The 13,153-nt window shown below is 40.7% G+C and overlaps 1 protein-coding gene across 2 annotated transcripts in view; it reads left to right on the top strand.

The window, feature by feature from the left end:
* Nucleotides 1–13,153, top strand: part of EXOC4 (exocyst complex component 4) — a 421,757-nt gene that overhangs the window by 63,703 nt on the left and 344,901 nt on the right. For both annotated transcript variants that reach the window (XM_072857159.1, XM_072857168.1), the window contains exons 6-7: nucleotides 889–1,132; nucleotides 7,947–8,124. In XM_072857159.1, coding sequence (XP_072713260.1) covers nucleotides 889–1,132; nucleotides 7,947–8,124 — 422 coding nt within the window. The remainder of the gene's footprint in view (nucleotides 1–888; nucleotides 1,133–7,946; nucleotides 8,125–13,153) is intronic.

The raw sequence follows: 13,153 nt of genomic DNA, 5'->3' as shown, positions 1-13,153 counted from the left end.
ACTGTAGACTTTCCAAGATGCTTTAGTTGAGTTTGCCTTGAAGACCCTTACTTCACATAAGTGTTTGAATATATTTATTAAATGTTTCACCCCGTCTTTAACAGAGACATCCTTTTGTTGTTGCTGTGTGTTATCTGTAAATTAAGAAATGTTGATTAATGAACATACTTAAAACAAGCATAGTACCTCTTGCCTTTCTCTTTCTTGTTGCTTAGCAACAGAATTTCTCCCTGTGCAATCCCTGTTACTTCACGAGGACTGTATCCACAGTATCCGCTCTAATTCTTCTCGTTTTTCCTTTCTAGAAGCCTTGCTAAAAGATTTGAGTAACTTCATCAACCCCTTGACAGATGTAATAAAGCAAAATAGGATAACATCAAACAATGATTCACTTTGGCAGTGTAAACTTTGCCGAATTCATCAGAAGTCTGTTAAGCTTCATAGTGTTTATAATGAAAATTCCTCTCTTGTGAAGGACATAGCAAAGAAAAACAGCTGGGTTAGAATCGTAGGGCTTTTAGCTCCTTGAAACACATTCGGGGGATTTGTAGTGATATAATACCTTCTCCTTTATGGATATCTTAATAGCACCAGACTTACTCTGTTTCCTAACTAGTACATAACTTATATAATGATCTCTCTTTCTAAAGCCATCAAATGCGCAGGGTGTTGTGTTTATGTATGGGGAACCCTCCAAGCAAACAGAAATATCCACTGTTTTCCTCCCCCAAAATCTGAGTGTTGCTGGTTTCCTTGTTTATTCCTTGGTTGCTCAAAGTGGTGAGAGTTCTGTGAAGGCAAAGGAGTTAATATGCTGCTCCTGCATGGCACTAAGTATTGGTTTTAATAGTTTAAATCTTGGATTATGCCTTTTTAAATGTATTCCAGTGCGAGAAACAAGCCTTCTGGAAATTAAAGAAGATATGGAACTGGATCCAGAGGAGAACAGCGCTGTCTTCATGGGCATACTCATCAAAGGGCTGGCCAAGCTGAAAAAAATCCCTGAAACAGTGAAAGCCATCCAGGATCGCTTAGAACAAGAACTCAAGCAGATTGTTAAGCGGTCCACAACCCAGGTGGCGGACAATGGTTACCAGAGAGGGGAGAATCTGTCCCAGGAAAATCAGCCTAGGTAAGGACATTTCAACCACTGAACCTTGATTGCTGCAAAAAAAAAAAAAAAGGCTGGAGAAGGGCATCACATCTGATAATCTCAATTTGAAGGAATGACAATAATGTTTTTGCAGGAGCGGAGATCCGAAATGGTAAAATTTTCAGAAATGCCTGTGTCTCACTGAAAGACTGTTGTGCCTTGAGCACCTGAAAGGCTTGGGAATTTAAGAAATGTATTCAGAAAGGGGAGGCATTGTTGCTTCTCAGCTAAAGATGTGGGAAAGGGAGATGCTTCCTTCTGTGCTTGGCCCTAGAAGAGAATCTTTTGGCTAACAGATGTTTGAAATGCAGATTTGAGGGTGGAAGCACAGTAGAAGCCAGCATTATTTAACTAGCAAGAGGTGCATAATGTTAAGCACTTGATTTTTATTTTATTTTTTTTAACCTAACCTTTTCGTTTTAAGCGGCTTTACAACAGATTGAATTGTAATGCTGTCTCAGATTGCGGGTATGTATGGTGTAAAGAATACTTGGTGCCAAAACAAATACTATCATCTTCTATTGCACTGAATCATGGCTTTACACTGGTGCTGATGCCAAAGAAATTTTTAAGTTCCTACATACTATGACTTGAGAAGATTCAGCTCAGTTATTTATTTCAACTGTAGCAGAGTCCAATTAAGCTGATGCAGGTGCAAAGTTTTGAAATCATATATGGAACTAATTATATCAGTAAATATATGGCCAAGTGTCTAATTGGTTTGCAGCCCCATTTACATTAATAGCAAGGCGTGGAAGCCAACCGAGAACTATGTTTCTGCTGTTCTTTGGGATTCACTAGAACTGTTCTTTGGAAAATAGGACTCCATAAGGGCTAGCTATCACTTCTAGCTGAAATATTAATTTGTGATACTGCACATTGTAATGATCACTGTCCAAAGGGAATTAATGGTGGAAAAGAAAAATGAAAACAAAGATGTGTGTCTTCAGTATATGTAATATTTGTAGTGGAAAATCACTCCCAAGAAAAACTTCAGCTTAATAAAGACTTTTTTTAAAATTTCTATAGTTATCATTGCTGTGGAAACAATTTTGAAGAATTCATAGAGTTATGGTACTGATAACTCGGTGAAATTACAAGCTTTTTGAGTGGGCCAGAAGCCAGAATTTTAGTTTCTGATGCTAAGATGGAGCATAGTGTATGCTTGATACTTGTTTTATGAGTCAGTCTTGAGAGGTTGTATGGCTACTGGTTGTCCATTGAAATTGATAAATTGGATCAGGTCATATTTTAATGACATTAACCTGCCCCGAGGCTTGGGTAAGGTACAAAACAGTTTAATGGGTGTTTGTGAGCCTTTAAGATGCTTATATTCTAGAGCTATGGAAAGTGTCTTGAATTCTTGTTGAATAAAGAGATAATTAGAACTGATTCTAAACCTAAATGACATGTGAAGTTTACAGCAAGCAGGTGGATTCATTTATATTGAAAAGAATAAATTATAGTATGGAAAGGTATACTGCCCCTTAAATTAGCTACAGTTTTAAATCAAAACTAAGTGATTTTCCTGCTGTCAAGAAAAAAATACATCTGAACAACATGGTCCTCCTATTTCAAGAGAGCTCTGTAAGACCCCAAATTTGAGCATGAGGCAGTGCCTGAAACTGCTTAACTATTCATTAGGCTGTCAGCCACGATGCTTACTTGACCTCAGGATTCAGTGAGTAAAATGTTTTTCAGTTCACCTTAGAACTAGTCACACTTGGATGCCTCTTAGTCTCTGTCACTGAGCTCACATCTTCAGCTACTGTACCTTAAATGGTATCTATAAAACTTCTCACTTCTGGCAAATACAATGACTAATAAAGTGACAGAGAGGCCCGCAGGGTCTGAGGCTGCACATTGAACCTTCTGCTGGACAAGTTCCCTCCGGCTTGTTCGGTATGCACAGAACAAGTTATATGCATTTCTTCGTTGCTGTGTGGTGGCTCTCAAAGGTTGGCTCTTGTTTTTTCCGTATGAAAAGGATGGCGTTTCCCTCCACTTGAGGATGAGGCTGATAATCTGCTTGTGGAGGTTCTGGTGTAATTCCTTTTGGGACCCCATATAACAATTACGTAGAGCCCTCTCGTTGCACAAGAGAGAAATAATTTATAGAACCTGACCAGAAAAGTTGCAGATTTGATAATGGTCATTTGAGTCTGAACAGATCAGACACTAACCTTGCAGTCATCGGTTTTGGGTTGTTTTTTTTTTTCTAGTCAGTTTGACTGTCTTTTGCCTCCTTACTTAGTAAGCTTTTCCGTATCAATTTGTGTGGCCACCTTTTTTTACATTTGTGTATAAAAACACTAGTAATTGCTCCCAAATTTTTAAGATCAAGAATTTGTTTGTTTGTTTGTTTTTGTTATGACTCTAAAGCAACTAGCTCCCAGAGAGTAATGATGTCTTTTATGTCCCTCTAGGTGCTCTCTTCATAGAGCCAACATGCAGTGGGCTCTCGGGTCAGCTCTTCAGAGCTTCACAAAGTCTATTTTCGTACATGGAAGTCCTGTAGCCCCTCTAAGCCTGCCAGGAGCAAGTCTTGTCCATGCTATACAAGGTGTTTTGTTTCAGGCTTGTTAATTAGCACGTACATGAGAGTGAGCAGTGATTACAGTGGCGATAGTGTGTGGCCCATTCTGTCATGGGTGTATCGTCCTTCGATTTGAGCACTCAGTCTAGCTGAATAGAGAGTTGGTGTGAAATCGGAGGGGCTCATTTACTGAAGATGACACTAGGCTGGCTAAGGACCTCCATATAACGGCAGAAGGATGTTTTTCACCAGTGGGGTCACAAAGAGAAGACTTGCATGGCTCTGTGATACAACTGATTTTTAGGTTTCCTAAAACATGCAACATAGATGCAGTCATGTAGGATAACAGACTTAGAGTAGGCCTAACTAGATGGAACATCTTTGGCCGTTAGACACTTTGCTATGAATATAAACCCTCTTTACTAATGTGCACTTACCCTCATGAAATGTGAATGATACAAAGACAGTAAAACCTGGTAAAGGGCAGTAGTAGGTTCCTAGTAGTTCCCTGTCACTGGTGGGAGATAATGTTGAAAAGTATGCTTGAATCTCACCTATTTGCACCTGACCTTGGCTTTAATTTAAGTGGCCTTTTTTAAAGTCTGAATTTTTAGATATCTGTGTTTGGAACAAGTTTATGAAAAAGGGCTTACATGTAGGAATTGCCATTGACTTATCCTCAATGAGAGGCTCATTAGAGCATGCTTAGTACCTGCATGTTTAGAAATATGTATCTTGGGTTGTGGAGGTCAAGGTATCGTAGAAGAGGCCATGTGACATTAGCTTGGAGTACTGCTATATCTTAATGAACCTGTGGGTCTCTTGTGAATTATGGAAGTTGTTGAATTTAGAAGAATAATAATCTGGACATATGCCTACTTGAGGGCTAGATTTATGGGACCAGATTTTATAGGGATACATTGCCGTAGCTTTACTTTTAGTTGAAAATCCAGCCCAGGAAGAGGAGGTGTATTGACAATTTTGCTACTAAATCCTATCGATTGGATTCAATGCACTTTTCCCTGCATGTTCATAATACACTTCTGGCTTTTTACTTCATCTCAAGGCTTTAAAATAAATAGAGAAATTATATACACGCCAACACTCTGACCAGGCAAAGGACATTATTGCTGCTAAAATGCATGAATTGTCATTAGCGACCTCATTCAAGTGTCAGCAGTCACTCTGCATCAATTCATTCTCCGTTATTGCCCAGACAATAGGAGTTGCTTCCGGGTGTGTGTCACTGTCTCTCAACACATTTACCATATTTCTCTGTGAAGGGGTTATGAGATTGCTTTGACAAATTGCCTAAGCCAGTCTCCTGTCATTCTCTGTATGTGTTCTGCTTAGGTCACTTGGTGCTGCAACCCCATATGCATAAAATCTAGGCCATATTATTTTATGCTGTTTTGTCTTGTTGGCTGTCTGACACACTGTGTCCGTGTCTCTTTTGGGTCACCTTGTTTCAAAAATGACCTGACAGATTTAGAAGACTTTTAGAGGAAAGAAAATTAAGATGAGAGATGCTGGCTAATTTGAAAACAGGGAGATGTGGGAATATGACGTTAGTTGAGAATGGAAAATGCAATGGAGTGGTTGTTAGCACCACCGAAGAACATGGATCGGGGAGATTTCATGTCTATCGGTCTGTAATATGAGAATAGGAAGATGTTGGAATTTAAAACCAAATAATTCTATTCAGTATAATATTATTTTAGTAATGAGTCCATAAACAAGTTGATAATGTGAGGTCAGGCTCACCCAGAGGCAATAAAATTTGTCAAACTATCCTGCTAGTTTGGTTCTGCAAAATTGTACTTTCCTGGGGCAACAAGGAGACATATAGATAACTGGATTTTCATTTGTAATGGGATGTTAGTAGAAGTTGGGCTTGCACTGATAAATTTTCTCAGTGGTATATAATTAATTTGCTCCCATAATGTTATCTTTTTTTGGCATTTCAACCAAGGCTGTATGTAAGTTCCTCCAACATGAAATTCCTCGTCTGTCCAAATTCTTCTGCATCTGGTTTTCCTCCTATTTTTGTCTGGCTTCTGGCTGACCAGCCACTTGCCCCAGCTGCCTCTCTGTCACTTGCTATGAGAAGTTCTATGTATCTCCTAGGGGCTGTCGAAGCAATAGTTGCCTCTCCCTTGTCTTAGAGTGGGTTGGAGAAGATACTTGCTTAACAGCGATGGAGAGTGTTTTTCAGGCAGCCGTATCTGCATATTGTCCTGCCTCCTTCACTGATAACACTGGTGATGGGCTAACAGTAGTTAGGGAAGGGGGAAGATGTATAGATCTTTCCACAGTAGCAACTTCTCTGTTTCACTTGGACAGGATAGTTACTAAGCTTTATACAAACCCTAAATGGAGGAGAATGGCTTTTCTTCTACACTGGACTTTCCCATATTGAAAACATGATATTGTTAATATCGATAATAGCTGTCTTTTCTGGTGCTGTCTTTACCATCATGTCCTGTATACTTCTGTTTATCCCCTGCCAGCATCTTACTTAGATTTGTAAGGACCTGTAAAAGAGCAGTGTTTTCTTTCTTAGTACCAACAACACTTTTCTTTAGGCATTTGTTGTTGCTATTCTTAAATATGAAGAAAATTGATATACACGCCAGTTTCTTTTGGTTTTCTTAAATACGTGTCTTAGTTCTACAGTCACTTAAGGTATGGTAATATTAACGTCCCTGTGTTTTTTGTGAGTGCCATGACCAGACCTCCCAGACTTATCCGATGGCTCTTTCTATTGAATCAAGGTGCTCTTCAGCTTAACCATTTGAGCTGTGTAGTTGACATCATCGGTAGGTGAATGGCCCATATGAGATCCCCAAAAGATTGCTGTGTAATGCCGTGCATATATATCTGTGTATGTAAAATTGTAGTATATGAGTGAGACACAGTAAGCTGATAGTAATTTTTTTTTTTAAAAAAAACAAAAACAATAGCCGTCTTCTGTCCTTTCTAGACTGGAAGTTCAGTCTAGGATTGCTGTAGGCTAAGGTAGGTGGTTTTAGCCACAGCATCATGCCAGGCCACTCTTACTGTCTGGTGGTAACAGCAGCAAATGCGCAACAGCTCCTTAATTACTCCAGTTAACTATCCAGCTGCTGGCTTAAACAGCTGATGAAGGTGGATGTATGCAGATATTCAGCACTCTGAAATGAAGTGGCCGAGGCATGAATGCACACCTTATTAGTGATTGTTAACTAACACAGAAGGCTGAAGTGTGTTGGTTCAGGAACGGGTGCAGCTCTGACTCTGCTGCAGATCTTCTGTCCTGCTCTGGGGATAGCAAATTCTGATGGGTAGACACAGAAAGCATGTGCTAACTCCTAAGCTGCTGCAGTTAAATGTGATGGAGACTGTCAGAGCTAGAAAGTGCCTAACATATGGATTTGGGAAGTGTTATCTTCACATTTTGTTGGGGTTACATGTGTACTTGAATTGCTCATTAAGCGGCAGTGAACTCAATCAGAATTTTTCTTTTCCCAAATAATAAAAAATGTGATGAGTCATTGCCTTATCACAAAATATTTAGGACTTTGCAAAGATGCATTAGTTACAATAGTTGGGCAGTAAGGAAGCCATAGGAGCATGTGAAGTGTAGTTCATTTAGATGAGGTTACAGCTGTAGCTCCTTCCATATAGTGGTAGAATCTTGATAACTGACACAGTTGATGAGGCTTGACATTTTAGGTTTCTGATCTTTTGTGTTGTTTAAAACCTTCCATACTATGCATTTCATAATTCAAAATAAGTATCCTGTATTCTGTTTGTATGGGTAAATCAGTTTTTATTGACTTGAGACTCTTACTTCTGGGGGAAAATCAAGTAGTCTCCCTCCCTGCCTGCGGCTCTATCTGGGAACTTAAACGGTCTCTAATATCGTGGTACTGAAGTGTAGTTACTGTGTAGTTACTAATGCCTTTGTCTTGCCTATGTCCCCAAGTACAACACATTAAAGGTGAGCAACTCTGGTATAGAGGAGGGAGTGAAAAGGAAGATCCTCAGAAGTATTTAGGTACCAAACCCGAGCTGCTAACAGCTGAAGTTAGTCACCTGAAGCCCAGAGAGGGTTTGAAGCTAGGTGACCTCCCTGCTTGCACGCAGCATCTGTCACAAAGGAGGGTATGAAGTCACAGTCTTCTGACTTCTGGCCCGCTGCTCTGATGTGCTGCATGACAGTGTGCCTATGGTGTCTTCTGGAAACTGAGTGGAGGTTGTCTTGATGGTTTACAGGTTACTGCTGGAGCTGCTAGAGCTTCTCTTTGACAAATTCAACGCTGTGGCTGCTGCGCACTCTGTCGTACTTGGACACCTTCAGCAAACGGTGGCCTCTCCTTGCAGCCAGTATGATGGTGATATCAAGCTCTATGACATGGTTGATGTGTGGGTGAAGATCCAAGATGTCTTGCAGGTAAGAATCCTTCTGGCGGGCACATTTTCAGCTTGGAACAGCTTTTATAACCAGAACACCAGAGAATACCTGTCATACTTAAGAGACAGCTCTGCTGGAATTTGTCTTGATTTTTGGTAAGTGGCCACATGTATAACAGACCATTAAACTCCAGAGAGCTTAAATATCAGCGAGAAACTTTCTGTGGATTCATCCTTATGGTGTATGGAAAGGTTGATTCCTTTTGCCTACCAAGTGATTTATCAGAAGCTTTCAAACAGTGACATTTTTGTTCTGTGTTACCATGTCATGCCTGTCTTATAAAGTGTCACAGCTCTAATCGCTTGTCTTCTCTTGTCATTATGGTGTGGTTATAGTCAGCTGAGACACTTGCTGCCAGCATGTTTTCAGGGAATTCGTATTTGATTCTTATTCTTAACTGTAGCGTACTAAAGCTGTACCTTGCTTAGGCTTTATTCTGGTACCATGCCTATCACCTTAGTATCCGAGACTCTCACAAGCAGCAGACCTATCAAGTGTCACGTGTCTGTTCTCTCATTCTTGCTGTGAGGCTAACACATGCACATTAGACTTTTTTTTATTTATTTATTTTGGAATTGCCTTTATATATAGTACACAGATGTAGACCTCACCTTCTATTTGATAGAGGAGGTCAAAGAAATGAGCCTGGCATTATTTACAAGAGGTGGCAAGATTTATGATGGTCATTCCACCTCTGGCCTGTTCATGAAAAATGCTCTCTGCTTCCTACTCTAACACAGTTTTTCATTGTAGGGCACAGGTCTATTTAGCTGTTGCTCTAAAGGCTTGTTTGACTGTGCAGTGATGCACAGGGTTTTTTTGCTTACACAAATATAGCCAACTGTGTGCATGGTGTGAATTTAGATCCTTCTTGGATATGGTAAATGTAAGGTATGGACCTTTGATCACGTCCACTGTCTCCTTACCCACTTACTTGTCGTTCTAGAGGAGTTAGTATTTTTATTAAAGAAATCTTGATATTTTTTTTCTCCATGGTACAAATTTTCACCTCCCTTCAATATTATTCTTGCAAAAATGTGACTGGGAATGTCCAGCCTGAGGTTAATGATGGGTTTTCTAAACAAAAGACTGTCATAAAATTGAAGCTGTTTGGCCCCGTTAAAGGGAAGGATTAAACTTAAGGACATGAGGAACGGGGTTGGCATGAGGTACCTCCAACCATCTTACTGTCATCCATGAGGTCTCAAAAAACTTTGAGCTTTGAGTTCTGCAGGCTTTGCTCCAGGAGGACAAAGCCTTGGGAGTAAGAATCCTCCAAGATTTTATCTTCAGTGAAGTAGAATGACAAGGCTGGCAATTCCTTCTTATCAGTGAGAGCTTGTGATGGTTTCGTTCCTCATCAGTGGTGAAATTGGGAGCGAGTTATACTGGCTATTCCCAAACAACATTGATAAAACTTCTGTACAGAAGCATGCGTAGGTGTGCACATATTGAGAGTGAATGTGCTTTCCGTGTTGGAGAGAAAATATTTTATCAAGCTTTCTATAAAATGCGTGCCAAGAAAAATATAACAACCCACTTGTAAAGGTTTCGTTGCTATTGGCCTGACAGCACGGGTGTCGGAGGGAGTCAGAAAAGCTTCCAAAAGAGCTTTTACAATGCATAAAAGCAGCACTTCAAGATCCATAATCTCTTGCTGTTTTGGGATAAGAGATGAGCATTGACTGACATGGAAAGGAGGAAATCTTCAGTTTCTTTGTTCAAAATCGTATGGGTTTTTTGTACGTTAGTTTCATTGGAGTGGATTAAAATTTTTTTACCTTACAGCGTAAGAAAACCTTTGATCCCAAGACTAAATTATTTCTCTCCTGTTTTTCCAAATGAGGATAATTTTTTGAGAGGGCATCTTACGCTTGCGGCAGGGGGAGCAGAAAACTCAGTTTTGAAAGTGTTTACTTAAATGTGCCTGCTGTTGGGGGAGGATGAAAATTTGGAGGAAGTGGGTTCATGGCGGGGTGCATCAGGGAAACGATGCAATTCCTGCAGATCATAATGAGTGAAGTTTATTCATCATGCTAGAACAATATCACATGACTGCAATTCACATGGATAATCTTTTGCACATGTACATTGTGCATCTCTGCATGTGAAACACGCTACAGCAAGGTTATCTCTGTAGTTCTGTACAAAAGTAATAATGTACGCTCACGGTGGGCTGGAAATTGTCCTTTGTGGGAAATGTGAGTGTGTTGTTTTCAGCAGCTTGTTTTTGTAGCTGGATTTCTGAATGCCTCCTAAAATAACTGCACCGAGCACTGTGGTGTAGTATTAGATAAGTGGCACAACATTGTGCAATGTTTAGATACTGAACATGCAGATATTATATATTTTTGACCTTCTCTGAGAATGGAAGAATAGTACTGAACTCGTCAGGAGGAAGACAGAGTGACCTTTTGGAGTTGGGTACCAGAGTGCTAGAAAACAAACAAACAAAAAATCAGTTTGTCAAAATATTAGAGCAGCCTTGTTCAGGAAAACACAGTTTGAAGTTATTTACTTGTACCGGAGCCAGCTTAGCCTGTAGTTGTATTGCCATACCAACAGGAGAGATTTGAAACTTGTTTAAATTTTAACTTGGCATTTTATGCATGGAGCTAATTTAGCTCTTCAGTGTAGGAGTGGGTGGAATATCCTTCTGAAGAGCGTAATTACTGTAGGGCCAAGTGCTCGGCTGGAGAGAACTGTGAGCTGTGTTACAATGGCAGTTAGCGATGTACTGACATGAATAGTTGCTTCAGGACAATGCAATGAAGGAATTCTGAGTTTTTTCTGGCACAATTCAGTGTATACGCAGCATCATCCCATCCTAAATTATGAAGGCTATGCTGTGTGAAAGGCACAGTGGTGTACACGCCTGGGAAAAAGGCAAAAGGTTTTGGGTGCAGCATAGTCTTTCGGTGGTGTTTTACTTTTTCAGTCTAGGCCAAATCTCCTTAGCCCAGATAAGGGCTTTTCTGCCCTGGTGTATTAGTGTCGGGGGACCGACAACTGGTGGACGTCCTATAGCAGTCACTCACACTTGGTGTGATGGATCTTCCTTGCTGTTATCTATAGCACGGAACTTTTAACAGTTCATTCACCTTTTTTTAGCACTGTCTTTTGATACCACAATGAGAGAGAGGCATCTGTCCCTGCTGAATAATACCAGTGTTCATTCAGCTTCTTCAGAAATGTCACCTCTCTAGTGGTAGGATGATCACCCTGTCAGCTATGTTGTCTCAGTGCAGTACCAGGCTGCTGGAGAAGAGACCAAAGACATCTCCATGTGTACTCAGAATCCTGTTCTCAGCTTAGGCTGATGCTGTTTGCCTCCAAAGAAGGGATCTTCTCTCCTTTTGTAGTAGTAGTAGTATTTGCAGTTGATGGATCTCAATTTTTTGATAGTGGTCTGTATCTATTTTCTTGCTTCTACAAAAGAGATGGAAAAATCACACATATGCTCTGGGACATACATCTTTAGCAGCACAAGTATGCAGGCTGTCTGGTGGTCTATCTACTGAGAAGACACTGACAATTATTACTTTCCTTTTTTGGGGTCTTCTGTCTAATGCTTTCAGGCGTTTTCCAAAAATGGTGTGATTTAGCAGCCTAAACATTGTTGAAACATTATAAGGAAACTGGGACAGGAGAAATTGAAGCCTACTGTCTGCCCACGCACTACAGTTCTGCTGCTGCAGAGCTGGAGATATCAGAAACTACTGGTCGAGAAAGCCTCTCTCTTTGCATATGATGCTCCTCTGTCCAGAGGCTGTGTGACACATCCTTCCTTATAAAGAGGAATGACACGTGAATGCGGGATTTGAGCAGGGAGATGGAGTAGTTCTGCAGTACACAGTTAGGTCTGGCGGCCAGCAACGTGAGCGATCTCGCTGAAAAGCTGCACTTAAATTGTATTTGCTATGCCGTACTTCTCTGGGAGGACTGCTAGAGCACTTGGAGATATATTTCACGGCTCTGCTGCTGTAAGCTGAGCCGCTCTGTGATTTTGTAAGTGAATTAATGGCAAAAATTAATGGTCCTCTTAGGCACACAGGTGAGCAGGGGAAAGACAGTGGAGTTCAGCAGTCTTAGTACTCAATTTACCCCACTACATCCTCATGGAAGAGGTGTAGAGGGTTCAACTCCATGTCAGTCTATGCAGATGTAAGCCAGCTGTGCTGTGATGCTGTTCCTTCCTCTTCCGCAGCCCAGGATGCTTTCCTTGCTCTGGCAGTGTTGCTCCTTTTCCCGACAGTAATCTAATTTGAGGGAGTTGATTTGGCCAAGTATTTTCTGCTGGCTGCGTTTTCTGCTTGCTCAGGTCCTTGAACTGTGTCAGTGTTGGCACAGGAGAGAGCGAGAGGGAAGGCACCGTGAAGAAGGAAAGTGAAGGGTTTATCCTGGCAACTGCAGCTTTCATCAGCCTAAGCCTCTGTGTGGAGCAGCACCTCAAGGTACCTGCTCATGCAAAAACAAGGTGGTTTTTGCTCTTACCCTGGGTGGCTCAGCACAGGTCTGACAGCCACGCAAAATGCTTAAGAAAATGGTTTGTGATGTCAAGAACAGGAACTTAGGAATGATGTCCAGTCGTGAGCTCTGAATCTCTCCGCAGTCATGATGCTATCTGACTCTTCAGTTAAATAAGTGTCCCCTGAAATAGGTAACCAAATCTCTTTTTGCTGAAGCTTTGCATTTAAAGGATGAATGAACTATTTGTTAATACTTGTAAAGTAAAATAAGATTCTTGGATGAGAGGTGTTAGTGTTAATATGCCATAAATACTGGTTGAAAAGTCAGAGCAATATATGAAACTGCTGTTGGATTTGGGCAGTTCACCAGATAATATTTTGAACCTAAAGTAGTGTTATTTTTCAGAAAGTCTCTTTACAGAAGTTTAATGGTTTTGTGGTTGTCCTCAAAATAATGTGCCTGCCAGTCTTTCTGGTTCCTTTTAAATGGACTTAAATGTGTGGAACTGATGCCCTTGGACTCCTGACTGGTTTGTCTC

The sequence above is a fragment of the Ciconia boyciana genome, chromosome 1 (genome assembly GCF_034638445.1).
Source record: "Ciconia boyciana chromosome 1, ASM3463844v1, whole genome shotgun sequence".
Classification (NCBI taxonomy): domain Eukaryota; kingdom Metazoa; phylum Chordata; class Aves; order Ciconiiformes; family Ciconiidae; genus Ciconia; species Ciconia boyciana.
This window is presented reverse-complemented; position numbering and strand designations above follow the sequence as displayed.